This window comes from Carcharodon carcharias, chromosome 13 (assembly GCF_017639515.1).
Source record: "Carcharodon carcharias isolate sCarCar2 chromosome 13, sCarCar2.pri, whole genome shotgun sequence".
NCBI lineage: Eukaryota > Metazoa > Chordata > Chondrichthyes > Lamniformes > Lamnidae > Carcharodon > Carcharodon carcharias.
The window spans coordinates 6,526,331-6,541,292 of NC_054479.1; the positions used below are offsets into that span (position 1 = coordinate 6,526,331).

Below are 14,962 nucleotides of genomic sequence, written 5' to 3' on the forward strand. Positions count from 1 at the left end.
AAGGTGTTTGAGGACTCATCACTGCACTGCATTAGGATTACTTCATCTGCAAGTTCAACAAACAAGTATCAAAAGGTCACAACAAAAACAGAAAATGTTTTAAAAACTCAGCAGGTCTAGCAGCATCTGTGGAGAGAGAAAAACAGAGTTAATGTTTCGAAATGTTAACTCTGTTTCTTTCTCCACAGATGCTGCTAGACCTGCTGAGCTTTTACAGCATTTTCTGTTTTTCTTTCAGGTTTCCAGCATCTGCAGTATTTTGCTTTTATCAAAGTATAAAAAGGTATTAATCTGGACTTTTTCTGATTTTCTACTTACAGCTGACGTACCCTGGTAATTCAAATATTCTCTCCTCCAGGTCATTCAATATTGTGATTGATCTGGGCTTTGATTACATCTGAATTTGTTTGGAAGTGTGGAATTCTGATCCATGGTCAAATTTTTAAAAGTGTCAGTTCTGCTTTAAGAGCTTTCTGAATTTCAAGATGACATCGCTGCTCACTTGCAGATAAAGGGACTTTCTGTGTTTGCTGGTTTTAGCAGGCTCCACCATGATGGCAATTGCGCTCAGGTGGAAAAAATATTCCAACAATGGCTGCTTGCTGAGTTCTCTAGCTCAGCGTTTCTCTTCAAAGTCACAAATCTGGTGAATTTGAGCTTTTGCTTGCTTTTTTGCTGAGCTGAACAATTGTGACATTCCCAAGATTCCCATTGCGACGGGCTTCTTTCAAGCTGCACTCCTGACACCGAACTACTTTAGAGATTTCTCAGGACTTGCTGCAGACTCTGAAGCTAGACTTCTAAAGGGGATTCAGTGGCGTCTTCTCTTCTGCTGCAGTGGAGTTTTAAATCTCTGCCTTCAGTTTCCAAGCCTTTCTTTGGATCTTTGTATTGGTGATTTTTCCCTCTGCGTCACTGTTTCTGGAGCTTCTTTTCAGGCTAGACCACTTTGCTGAATTTTTCTCAGTCTTCCAGCATTTCAGTTTGCCTCTGCATTTTAGTGTGGTTCTGGGTTTTTTGGCGAGCACATTGCACTGTCTGATCCACAGCAGGTGCCGACGGGGACTTCGCAGGTTTCTGGCGTTCAGAGGACTGTTGGAGGCCAGCAATCTGCTGAGTCTGAGTCAGATACGGAGCCTCTGAAATCGCTCATACCTCAGTTGCTGGAGCTGCAAAGGCAAGCCTGGGAACATCAGGAAGGGATGTCCGCTGCACTCCTCAGATTGTAAGGCTCATTTTGGCTCTTCAGTGGGGTGAACGGAAGCTCCAGCTGCCCCTTCTTCCTCAGGAGCTGCTCCCCTCTCTGCCCAGCCAGCATTTCCACTGCTGTCTTCTCCTTCATCTCTGCTCTCTGTAGGCCATGAGGCATACAGCTAGGTGACAAGTCTCCATGCTCCTGATGTACTCCTCCTGCAGGATGAAAGACAGAGATGCATGGATTAGCACGGATTAGCTCGAGTGTTCTAAGAACCTCGCTTGGTTAAATCTGAAGGCCCCTTAATGCACCCCAGAGAGAGCTGGCCACACATAGATGGCCAGAGTTTAGCATGCTGCATGGCTGTCCAAAACTCCACCTTCCTCCGCCCCACTCCACCTGACTGACTGGCAACAGATTTGCTCACTAGACTTCATACAGTGCTCTCAGCTCAAGCGCAGGGATTCTCCTAACACACGCTGCAAGGCTGCATTGTTAGCTTGAACAATGGGAGAGACTGGTCCAAACTGGGAGAATGACATTGTAAGGGGCTGCAATCGCCTCCACCAATGACTGCTCCATTGCCAGCTTTGTCCTTTTCCAAACTACCCTAAATGTTACCGAGTTATGATCACTATTCCTGAAATGCTCCCCCATTGACACTTCTCACCCCAGGCTGCATGTGAGGCAAGGAAGGAGATTGCAGGGACTCTGACACTAATTTTCTTTGGCCACAGGAGAGATGCCAGGGGACTGGAGGACAGTGAATGTGGTACCATTATTCAAGAATGATAATAGGGATAAACCAGGTAATTATAGGCCAGTGAGTCTAACATCAGTGGTTGGGAAACTATTGGAAAAAAATTCTGAGGAACAGGATTAATCTCCACTTGGCGTGGCAAGGATTGATCAGAGATGTAGTGCGCATTAATGATTTAGGCGTGAATATAGGAGGTATGATCAGTAGGTTCGCAGATGACACAAAAATTGTGGTGTCATAAATAGTGAGGAGGAAAGCCTTAGAGTACAGGACAATACCGAGATGGGTTGGTAAGATGGGCAGAGCAGTGGCAAATGGAATTTGATCCTGAGAAGTTGAGGTGATGCATTTTGTGGCGACTAACACGGCAAGGGAATACACAATGAATGGTAGGACCCTAGGAAGGACAGAGGATCAGAGGGACCTTGGTGTACATGTCCATAGATCCTTGAAGGCAGCAGCACACAAAGATAAGGCAGTTAAGAAAGCATAAGGGATACTTGCCTTTATCAGCCAAGGCATAGAATATAAGAGCAGGGAGGTTATGCTGGAGCTGTGCAAAATGCTAGTTAGGCCACAGCTGGAGTACTGTGTGCAGTTCTGATCACCACACTATAGGAAGGATGTGATTGCACTGGAGAGGGTGCAAAGGAGATTCACCAGGATGTTGCCTGGGCTGGAGTTTTCAGCTATGAAGAGAGACTGGATAGGCTGGGGTTGTTTTCCTTGGAGCAGAGAAGGCTGAGGGGGGGACCTGATAGAGGTATACAAAATTATGAGGGGCATAGATAGGGTAGATAGGAAGAAACTTATCCCCTTAGCGGAGGTGTCAATAACCAGGGGGCATAGATTTAAGGTAAGGGACAGGAGGTTTAGAGGGGATTTAAGGAAAAATATTTCACCCAGAGGCTGGTTGGGATCTGGAACCCACTGCTTGGGGGTGGTGGTAGAGGCAGAAACCCTCAAAACATTTAAGAAGTATTTAGATGAGCACTTGAAACACCTTAGCACACAGAGCTATGGGACAAGTGCTGGAAAATGGGATTAGAATGGTTAGGTGCTTGACGGCCAGCACAGACACAATGGACTGAAGGGCCTGTTTCTGTGCTGTATAACTCTATGACTAAACTGCCAGCATGTTATGGGGTGTTGAGCGTCTCGCTATGTTTGATGAAGTCTTTGCAGTCATACATAGGTTAATTGTAAGTCTTTATTGACTCTTAGAACTATTTACAAATATACAATAAAGGGTTCAAGTCAGGAGCTGTCTCCATGCTTGCTGGTACACACGACTTTGTCCAACACTCAACTGACCCTGGGTGTGGGTCATGTGCCTCTTACATCACTGTGTGGGTGGTATTACACTCAGTCCCATATTAACCCTATATGTGCTAGACCTTATACAATGATTTGTGTCTCTTTGGAGATCAGTCTGCTGAAGCCTGTGGTTCATTACTTACTGAGTTTTCCTGCTGTTACACCAGCAATGTCTTGGCATAGATTTATGCTCCAAAGCTTGTGGTTACCTAATATCAGGCATGACTGGGGTTTCTAGAATATGATGGCAATGTTCACAGAATCACAGAATTGTTATAGTAGAAGGAGGCCATTTGGCCCATCATGTCTGCACTGATGCTCTGAATAAGCAACTCACCTAGTTCCAGTCTCCTGCCTTCTTCTCAAAAGGCTGCACCTTCTTCCCTTTTAGATAACAGTCTGGTTCCCTTTTGAATGCTTCGATTGAAGCACCACACTCTCCAGCAGGGCATTCCAACTTGCTTTCCAACTAACCGCTTGCTGCATAAAAAAATTCTCTTTATATCAGTATCACCTCTTTTACTAATTACTTTAAATCTGTGCCCTCTTGTTCTTGACCCTTCGCGAGCAGGAAAGAGTTTCTCCCTATCTACTCTGCCAGACTCCCCATGATTTTGAACACCTTTATCAAATCTCCTCCCAACCTTCTTCTCTCGAAGGAAAACAGTCCTGACTTCTCCAATCCATCTTCTTAACTGAAGTTCCTCATCTCTGGAACCATTCTTATGAATCTTTTCTGCATCCTTTCTAATGCTTTTACATCCTTCCTAAAGTGAAAAGCTCAGAACTGGGCTCAGTACTCTACCTGAGGTCAAACTAGAGACTTATACAAATTCAACATAACCTCCTTGCTTCTGTACTCTAATCCCCTATTAATAATGCCAAGAATACTTTCTGCTTCATTAACTGCTCTCTCGACCTGTCCTGCCACCTTCAATGATTTATGCACATATATACCCAGGTCCCTCTGCTCCTGTACCCCCTTTAGAGTTGTACTCTTTATTTTATATGTCTGTCCATGTTCTTCCTATCAAACTGAATCTCTTCACATTTCTCCGCGTTGAACTTCACCTCTCATCTGTCTGCCCATTCCACCAGCCTGTCTTTGTCTTTTTGAAGTTTTACACTATCCTCCTCACAGTTCACAATATTTCCAAGTTTTGTATCACCTGTAAACTTTGAAATTATGTCCTGTACACAAAGGTTTTTGTCATTAATATATATCAAAAAAAGCAAGGGTCCCAAAACTGATACTGGGGAACTCCACTACAAACCTTCCACTAGCACAAAAAATATCCATTAACCACTGCTCTCTGTTTCCTGTCACTCAGCCAATTTCTTATCCAAGTGCGTACTTTCCCTTTTATTCCATGAGCTATAACTTTACTCACAAGTCTGTTGTGTGGCACTGTATCAAACATCTTCTGGAAGTCCATGTACACCATATTAACAGCATTGCCCTCACCAACCATCTCTGCTACCTCTCCAAAAAACTCAAGCAAGTCAGTTAAACATGTTTTTCTCTTAAGTAATCCATGCTGGCTTTCCTTAATTCACCCACATTTGACCAAGTGACTATTAATTTTGTCCCAAATTATTGTTTCTAGAAGTTTCCCCACTGTCAAAGTTAAACTGACTGGCCTGTAGTTGCTGGGCTTATCTTTATATCCTTTATTGAACAACAATGTAATGTTTGCAATTCTTCAGTCCTCTGGGACCATGCCCGAGTCTAAGGAAGACTGAAAAATTGTGCCCAGTGCCTCTGCAATTTCTACTCTCACTTCCCTCCATATCCTTGGATGCATCTCATCCAGTCCCGGCGCCTTATCAACTTTTAAGTACAGATAACCTATCCAACACCAACTCCTTTTCAATTTTAAACCCATCTAGTGGCTTAATTGTCTCGTCTCTTACCATGGCCTGGGTAGCACCTTCTTCATTCATAAAAACAGATGCAAAGCATTCATTTACTACCTCAGCTACGCCCTCTGCCTCCATGTGTAAATCCCCTTTTTGATCCCTAATCAGCCGCTCTCCTCCTTTTATTATTATTTGCCTAGGGAAGACTTTGGGATTCCCTTTTACGTTAGCTGCCAGTCTCTTTTCATACTCCCTCTTTTCTCCTCTTATATGCTTCTTCACCTCCCCCCTGAACCTTCTATGTTCAGCTTGGTTTTCAATCTTATTTTCTAGAGTTCGCCTGTCAAGTTTTAGCATTTTCCTTATTAAGACCTGTCCGGACTTAACCAAAGTGTATCATGTGGTTATAATGTTAATATTAATAGACATTAACTGGACTTGAGAAAAACACAACCACACCAAAAGAAAACAATGAAAAATGTGTGGAGGGAACCATTTCTATTGCAGACTAACGATCTGACTGAACACACACAGAAGGCTTTCAATGCACTAATATACTGTCAACATCAATATTATTCTGGAGTGGAACCCTGAACCTTGATTACCTTCAATCCAGATAAAGAAACTATTTGTGGCATTGTAAATATATCGTGACCCAAAGACTAATGGACTGTGTAGAACAGGTCTTCTGAATCAGTGCGATTGGCATCATGGATTGATTGTCTTGTAAATTGAGAATACATCCTAATTAACACAGAGTATCTATGTCATACATATACAGATATATTTGTCGGTATCAATATGTCTACGTACACTGATATATGTGTGTGTACTTAGGTATATACATGTATAATTGGCAAAAGAACAATTAACAATATGAAGAAAACATTTTTTTTTGGTTGAGCAAATTGTTGGTCTGGAAGAAAGAGCGGTGGAAGCAGATTCAATAGTAACTTTCAAAAGGGAATTGGATAAATACTTGAAGGGGAGAAATTTAAAGGACCATGGTATACAAGGCTATGGGCCTATTGCTGGAAAATGGGATTAGAATAGCTAGGTACTTGTTTGGCCAGCGCAGACTCGATGGGCCGAAGGGCCTTTTTCTGTGCTGTAGACCTCTATGACTCTATGACTATATGAGATAAGAGCAGGGGAGTGAGACTAACTGGATAGTTCTTGCAAAGGGCTGGCACAGGTACAATGGGCCAAATGGCAGTTCTGTCGAAGGGTCATGAGGACTCGAAACGTCAACTCTTTTCTTCTCTGCCGATGCTGCCAGACCTGCTGAGTTTTTCCAGGTAATTCTGTTTTTGTTTTAGTCTTCTGCACTGTATGGTTCTAAGATCTGCATGTCTCACTTTTGTATAATTACTGTTGGATATTGTATAAAACAGGAATATAGATTGAACAATCTTCTTGTAGAATAATGCAAAATTGTCAATAAACAATGATACCACCGTCAACTATTATTTTCAAAAAATTATCATTTATATAGTGCGTTGTCACATCTGTCTGGATACCTCATGGTGCTTTACACACAATGAATTATTCTGAAAATGCCATCTCTGTTATGTTATGTAGGCAGATACAGCAGACATTTTGTGCATGGCAACCACTTTGTTCATGTCAAATTAGCAAGTAAGGACAACTTGGTATCCTAAGGGGTCTAGGATACCAAGAGATACCTCAGGTCAAACAGCTGAGAAGAAGGAAGACTTGCATTTTACTATCTGCATATGTAAATTCTATTGTACATGAATGTGATATAAATATGCAGGTTGAACGTCCACTGATGAAACCCTCGCCCATGCGGTTTAATTGTTATCTACAGACAGGGTTATTGCAATGCTGGCCAGCCTCCCATCTTGCACCATCCACAAACTTGAACTCATATAATAAAATTCTCACCAGGTCCTGTTCACCCATCACGCTTGTGCTCACTGATCTGCATTAGCGCCCGGGCTGGCAACAATGGAATTTTAAAATTCTCATCCTTGTTTTTCCTATCTCTGTAATTTCTTCCAGTCCTACAACACTCCAGGATCTCTCCGCTGCTCCCATTCTGGCCTCTTGGACATCCCCGATTTCCATCCCTCCACCATAGGTGGCCGTGCCTTCAGCTGCTGAGGCCCTATGCTTTACAATCTCCTCACTAAACCTCTCCACCTCTCTTCCTTCAAGATGTTTTTTTTTTAAACCTGCCTCTCTGGCCAACTTTTTGGTTGCCTATCCTAATGTCTCTTTATGTGGCTGAGTGTCCATATCTTCCTCAGGCCTCTTTGAAACATTTTAGAACATGTTAAATGCACTTGATAAAAGCAAATTGTTGTCGTTATACATATGGCTGCTTTGTTTATTTGTTATTTGCCGGATCTGCCCATGTGCAGATTTGTCTCCATCTGCAAAATGGTCAGTTGCCTAAGGCTTCTTCAGATAACTAATCTGATAACAGGACCAGTGAAGTAAATAATTAAACAAATTTATCTTGATTGTTGTTCAGTGATAAAATTCTCACTCTTGGGACCTTCAGGAGCAAAACAGAGCTACAGTTATACCACACTGCACCAGTGGGTGAAACTCAGCTGGCCTGACCAAAGTTATACTGCAAGCTGCAAATTATTTTCTGTTTGCCAAGAGAGAGCCCTCTAATACCTTTGAATAGTATTCTCCCCCACACCTCCAACCCTACCCACCGTGGCTTAGTGGGTAGCATATTTTTCTGAGATAAAAGGTTGCGGGTTCATAGTCCCATTCCTAAGACTCAAGCACAAAATCTAGGCTGCCCCTCCCAGTACTGAGGGAGTGTTGCACTGTCAGAGATGCTACACCATAGCAGTGACTACACTTCAAAAGTACTTCATTGTCCTGCGGTCATGAAAGCCACTATGTAAAGGGAGACTTTATTTCTTTCTTTAAAATGCTTATGGATGTCCTAAGGTGCTATACAAATGTAAGATCCTTCTTTCTGGAGTTTCTACTCCCACTTGATATAACATTCGAACAACCAGTTACATAAAGAGAAATAAGGAGAGGTTAAAAAAAAGAATGGATTAAGCAAGAACAAGCAAGATAGAAAGGAAAAGGAAGAAATTTTAAATTTGACCTTTTTAGAATCTCCAACAATAATTGACAACTTGAAGGAGTGAGACTCTATACTTTTATTTGCTCATTTTCTGGGCAACAGAGGTTATTTGGTAGTCATTAACAATTAGCACATTAATTAAAGGGCAATTACGGATGGGAAATAAATGTCGGCTTAGCCAGTGACACCCACATCCCATGTATGAAGGTTAAAAAAAAGATAAGAAAGATTGCTTTAAAATAAATGTTGATAATTAATAGATGAGTTTAACTGTGTCGTTAGCGCACAAATAATGCAGCAACTTTGTGAAAGTCACCAGGACATTAAGGGAGAGATGCTGTTTTTATGAAGCTAAGGTTGGAGTGGTGCAAATGATCCAGCAATTTATGACGATTCACATGAGGTGTTTCTCTCTTTTTACAAATCCCTGAATGATTTACACATATATAAGGATGACAATCATGCAGAGACACCTTTTTTATTGGCAAAAGCTGTCCCATTATTTCCTTGCATGACTTGACATCAAATTTTATCCTGTAACACTCCCACAAAGCCCCTTAGGACATTTCACTAGATAAAAAGCAATTTGTGGTTATTGTTGCTGTGGGTTGGTGGATAAATGTGAACCAGGGTACACACATGGGTATACAATCTTCTTTAGGTGCCATATATAAGATGCACTGCAGCAATTCGCCAAGGCTTCTTGGACAGCACCTTCCAAACCGGCAACCTTTACCCCTAGAAGGACAAGGGCAGCCGATACATGAGAAAACCACCACCTGGAAGTTCCCCTCCAAGTCACTCACCATCCTGACTTGGAAATATATCGGCCGTTCCTTCACTGTTGCTGGGTCAAAATCCTGGAACTCCCTCCCTAACAGCACTGTCGGTGTACCTACACTACACAGGGACTGCAGCGGTTCAAGAAGGCAGCTCACCCACCACCTTCTCAAGGGGCAATTAGGGATGGGCAATAAATGCTGGTTTAGCCTCATCCCATGTATGAATTTTTTTAAAAAAAAGTTAAGAAAAAATGCTTTGAAATAAATGAATTGAATTTGCGCTATAGTACAGATTTGTATTCAGGTTTTATTTTGCAATGATGAGAGCGAGAGAGAGAGAGAGAGCTTTTCCCCTTGATGTGCAGCAATGGAAGTTTTGCTGCCTATATGTTGTAGCTTTAAGGGCAGGAGTGGAGCAGTCTTTACGTCACTGTAATCCGACGTTGTTTTGCCTCTTTCTCTCCATCCCCCTTTTTACATCAGCACAGAGCAGCTGCCGGTGCCGACTGCAATGGAAAACGTGTGTTGGGGGGGGGGGGGTGGTGGGTGGGGTGGGGGGAGACAGGGGAGAGAGCGGCCGCTGCATCAGAGTGTCCATCCGACCAACCCCAGTTTCACCATTCGCTCTCTTTGATGTCATCTTTCAGCATAAAGACCCCCGCCAAGAATGAGAGTTAAAGCGCCGGAGCCGGAGACACTGACTTGGAACATCTCTCTGCAGCGGTCGCTGCCAAGGAGCCCTGAGTACTTTCATTCTTCGCCTTGCTCTGTGACAAGCTGCTTTGCTCTGTATCTGGACAGCTCAGGTTGAACCTCTCCCTCCCTCCCTCCCTCCCTCCCTCCTTCTCTCTCTCTCTCTCTCTCTCTAACCCTGCATTGAACCACCCCAAGGTTGTTCCATTGGGCAGCCAGATGTGCCCTCACCTGCGCCCTTCTCCACTTACATGGCTCCTGCACGAAGAATCAAAACTTTGCTAACCGTCAACATCTTCGTCTTCTTGGGGATAGTCCTGTTTTCCGTCTATTGTCGGATTTCCGAACGCTCCGAGGAGCTGGTCCAGATCCCCGACCGGAGAGTCAGGAGCCGGAGTAGCAGGGAGCAGCTTCTGAAGGACAGAGAGAACATCCTGCAGCGGTTGGACCATTTGGAAGAAGTGGTTTACAACCAGCTCAATGGTAAAAAAAAAACCCTCTCATTTTATTATGGTCTCCACTCTCTCCACCACCCCTTTTTTTTTTGCTCTCTCTCTCTCTCCACCTCTGTCCTGAGGAAGTTTATTTATTTATTTTTTAAACATTTAGTTTTGGTAGACGCTGCTTTTTCCACCCACCCCCTTTTCCACACCGAACCTCCCCCCCCCACCCCACCCACCCCACAACCCCCCCGTTCCACCCTGACGGGCTGACACTGGGCTAGGTCAGTGTGCCTCTGCACAATACTGAGCAAACTCTAACTTGTTTGGGCTAACCCGGCTTTCAAGTGAAGGGCAGCCAGACCCTGCATTTCTGTAGCACCTTTCCACGGACTCAGGGCTTTTGCAGCCAATGAAGCACCTTTGTTGAAGCGCAGGCGTTGGTGGCAGCCAACTGACGCACAGCAAGATCCCACAAAAAAGCAACGAGGCAATGACCAGGTGATGGTTGAGGAATAAATACACTAGACAAGACAGAGGGTGGGGGGGGTGGGGTGGGGGGGAGAGAGAGAACTCTCCAGCCCTTCTTCCAAAATAACACAGTGGGGACCTGTTATGTCCACCTGTGAGGGCAGACGGGGCCTCGGTTTTAATGTCTCAGTTGATAGCAACCTCAGACCTGGCAGCTCCCCTTCAGTGCCAGCCTGCATCTTTGCACTCAGATCTCTGGAGTGGGATTTGAACACACAATCTGTTGACTCCGATGCGGGATTGCTTTAAACTAAGTCACGCCAAGAGGCAACCTTGGTATAAAATGATGATTGCGGTAGTGGGACAATTTTACCCAGTACAGGGATTTTAATCAGTGCATCCCACAGTGGCTGTGGTGTACGAGGTTGCTATGGCGACAGGAGTAAATTACCCAGAATGGGCAAAGACTTTGAGCCTTTTTTTTATTTTTGAGAACAGGCGATGTAGCTTTGGGCTGTTGGGTTTAAAATGCTCCTGAATTTCGGGACCTGCCTCCTTAATATTTTTGTTATCCCTGCAGCCTAGGTTCAGATATCGGTGAACTTTAATTCGGGTTTTCAGCGTTTTGAAAGTTTTGCAGTGCGAATCTTACCACATTTAATTTCAGAACCTCAGCTTAACTCGTGCTGATCAATGTCTGGTCAAAGTATCTGTATTGTAAGCCCTCACTGCACTCGATCTAGCATTCGATGATAATCAGCAGCTACCTCTTGTAAGCCTTAAGTGAAGACCAAACCTGGATTTAAAATGTAGAATCTTCTTCTCATATTCATACCAAGCCCGGTTCATGCAGCTCGCACACCCCCTCCCTCTAAACCCTCTAACTGCTGTCCTACATTCACTCCTGGTCCAGCTATGCCTTAATTTTAAAATTGTGTTTTAGTTCTCTCCACAGCCTCGGCCCTCCCTCATTCGTAACTTCCTCCAGCTACAACCCTGTGAGGGTTCCATGCTCCTGCAATTCTGGCCTCTTGCACATCCCTGATTTTAATCACTCCACCAAAGGCGGCTGTGCCTTCAGCTGCCAAGACCCTAAGCTCTGGAATTCCCTCCGTAACCCTCTTTTAAGAAGCTCCTTAAAACCTACCTCTTTGACCTACCTCTTTGGTCGCCTGTCCTAATATCTTTTTAAGTGGTTTGGTGACAAAGTTTGTTGGATAGCTCTCCTGTGAAGTGCTTTGGAATGTTTTGCTATGTTAAAGACACTATATTGGTACAAGGTGTTGTTCTGGCACCCTCACTGATTGCAAAATTTGTGCCCCCAGTTCAATTCCCCTCTCCTCCGAGTCAGAAGGTTGGAGTTCAAAACCCCATTGCTGTCTTTAGCCTATAATCTAAGCTGGCAATTCCAGTGCCGTGCTGAGGGAGTGCAGCACTGTCAGGAGTGCCATACTTCAGATGTGACGGTAAACTGAGGCCCCGTCTACCTGTTTGTGTGGACATTGAAGATCCCCTGGCATTTATCCACAGGTATCCTAGCCAACAACTGTCGTTCAACAAACCTGGTCAACAATCAGATCAGCCAGTTATACACAACATTGCTGCTTATGGGATCGTGCTGTGCACCACCAGCTGCCTTGCTTTACCACTCATATAAGTCATTGATTTTCAAAGTAATTCACTCTATGCCTGCGTTCCACAACATCACTTGATGATGTGATAAAGTGCTGTGTAAATATTTTCTGTTTAAACATGAAATCAAAAAGAAAACTATCAAAGACTGTCCATTAAGCAGCTTTGATATGTTTTTCTCCTGCTTGAAAGGGCAACAGAAAAATTGAAACAAAGAAAGGAATTTAAAATTGTTCTACTTCCTGGATGTACTAATTCAAGACATTGGAGTTCAAGTAGCTTTTCCATTAGCCTACACCTTTCAACTAGCCAATACATTACCTAGTCCACATCCTTATGCAACACATCTGAACAGAATGATATTATGTTATTGAGAATGAGAAGTAGGACACACAGGATAAAAATAAGAATGCTCCTTGCGCAGGCTGAGCCATGTATTTTTAATGACTCGCTCTCCGATCTGTCCTTTTTTATTTGAAGTTCATGATTACCTTGTTATTGTTTTCTGAAAATTTGAATTTCTCACCACGATCTGTTTCGTCACCCACAATTGGTCGTCTTCTGTCAGTATTTTCAGGTGAACTGTTTGGTTGCAGATGTTGTTCCTGTTTCAGGGCCCCTCAGTTTTTGTGACCAGTGGAGGAAGTGATTGAACACCTTTCTTTTTGAAGGTTTGTGGGGACTGCAGGTGCCTGCCATTTGCATTTCCATAGAGGGTGTATTAAATTAAGGGTGTTCGTGAAGGGCGGTTTATGTGTCTGAGGAGCACTTTGCCAATCCATTAATTTGAGTAAAATGGATCACGTAGATGACAGAATGATCTAGAATGCACAAAACAAAAAAAGTAGTACACGCTGGTGTTTATGCTCCACAGGAGCCTCCTTCTACCCCTCTTTATCTCACTCTAACAACCTATCCTCCTGTTCCTTCCTTCCTCGTGTGGTTTCGAACTTCCCCTTCAAGGCATCTCAGTTAGGACTGGTGTCATCTATCTTATTACTACTGAACTGGAATCCAATTGTGGACTTCATAATCATGCTTGAATATTCACATTTTTGTTTGATTGATGTCCAGTTATTTACCAGGGACTGCATTAACCCTTTTCACAAATTAATGTAAAAATCCCAAATAATCAGAGGCGATGCTGATGTTAGAGTGCCGTAGAATAATGATCTCTACATGTACCGGTCAATGAGTTAATTAAGCGCTGTGTCTGAGCTTGCGTACAGTCATGTCATTAATCAAACCAATATTGCAGCAGTCCATTTCCTCCACTATGAGCAGATCTCCTGTGGCATTGCTTACCAGTAGTCAGATGATTCTGGCTTTTCTAAGTACATGAGTGTGTTGCACCACACGCTGCACAATATACTCTTTCAAATGATGAGGAACAGTTGCCTCTAACCAGAACTGCCCCTCTAAGGCTGCAGAGTCGAATTGTTGCGAAAACAATATTGTGAGGTGAATTAAGAATGTGTTGCTGCTGATGAGAGAAATCTACAAGTGGGCGGTTATTATAAATTTCATTACTTCAGGTCAGAAGAAATAAGCACAAAGTTTTCCCTTCTCTATGGTATCTTTGCAGCGCAATGACTCATTTTAATCTATTGATCAGTGATGGAAAAATAAGCTCTCCCATGTAAAATCAGTATTAAGAATTGGTGTCATGCTGAGAGCCAATGCTTAATATACTTTGTTTTATATTATAACTGGGGTGGACAATATGGTAAACCTGAGGTTTATCGTTTGTCCTGTTAGCAAGTTGATAGAGACGGTCAGGACAGAGAGTGCTTTCTAATTTATTGTCTACCCAAATGACTTTCAATAAATTTCATGGAGATTGTGTCCATTTTTTAAAAATTCTTTCACAGAATGTGTCCAGGCCAGCATTTATTGCAATGCCACTACTGAATACTCCTCTTTTTGTCTATGTTCAAATCATTGATGTCAATGGAAAACAAAAGATCTTAACACCAATCTCAAAACTATACTAAAATCTTGCCGGGCTTGTATTTCCATAGTGCTTTCCACAACCTCAGGACGTCACAAAACACTTTACAGCCAATGAAGTATTTTTGAAGTATAGGCCCACACACCGGCGGGATCTACCGGGTCCACCAATGTGAACGGAGATTTCAATGGCTCGCCGGGGCGGGGGAAGGCTGAATGTTTCCGGTGATAGCCACTGTTATGGTGTAGGAATTGCAGCAGGTGGTTTGGACACAAGTTCCTACAACAGAGACACCAGGGAGAACTCCCCTGCTCTACTTCAACATAGTGCCCTTGGATCTTTTGCACCCATCTAAAAGGACCAACAAGTCCTCAGTTTAACATCTCGTCTGAAATTCAGCACCTCGGACAGTGCAGCACTCCCTCACCACTGCACTGGAGGCTTAGCCTTGATTTTGTGCTCTACATTCTGGAGTGAGACTCAAACCCATGACTTCCCGACTCAGAGCTGAGCGTTGCCACCCGAAAGCTAAAAAAAAAATCCATCATGATATCTCTTCCACTTATATTCTCTTTAATGCGATAAACCTTCCTTTTTGTAATAAAAAGACTGTCATTTGGCATGTTACCTAGTGTTGGACATTACGCTCTCTCCCGCCTGGCAGGATATTACAGTCCCGCCGAACTAAAGGGGGATTTAAATGGCTCGCTGCATCTGCCGGGGGCAATCAAGCCACAGCTGAGCCATAAAATGCTGGCCCAAATCTCTTCTGAAAAACT

General features: G+C 43.4%; 1 protein-coding gene across 1 annotated transcript in view; it reads left to right on the plus strand.

The window, feature by feature from the left end:
- The first annotated feature begins 9,940 nt into the window (after positions 1 to 9,940).
- galnt9 (polypeptide N-acetylgalactosaminyltransferase 9) overlaps positions 9,941 to 14,962 on the plus strand; it is a 367,007-nt gene continuing 361,985 nt past the window's right edge. Inside the window, exon 1 of the mRNA XM_041202235.1 lies at positions 9,941 to 10,172. Within this exon, the coding sequence (XP_041058169.1) occupies positions 9,941 to 10,172 (232 nt within the window). The remainder of the gene's footprint in view (positions 10,173 to 14,962) is intronic.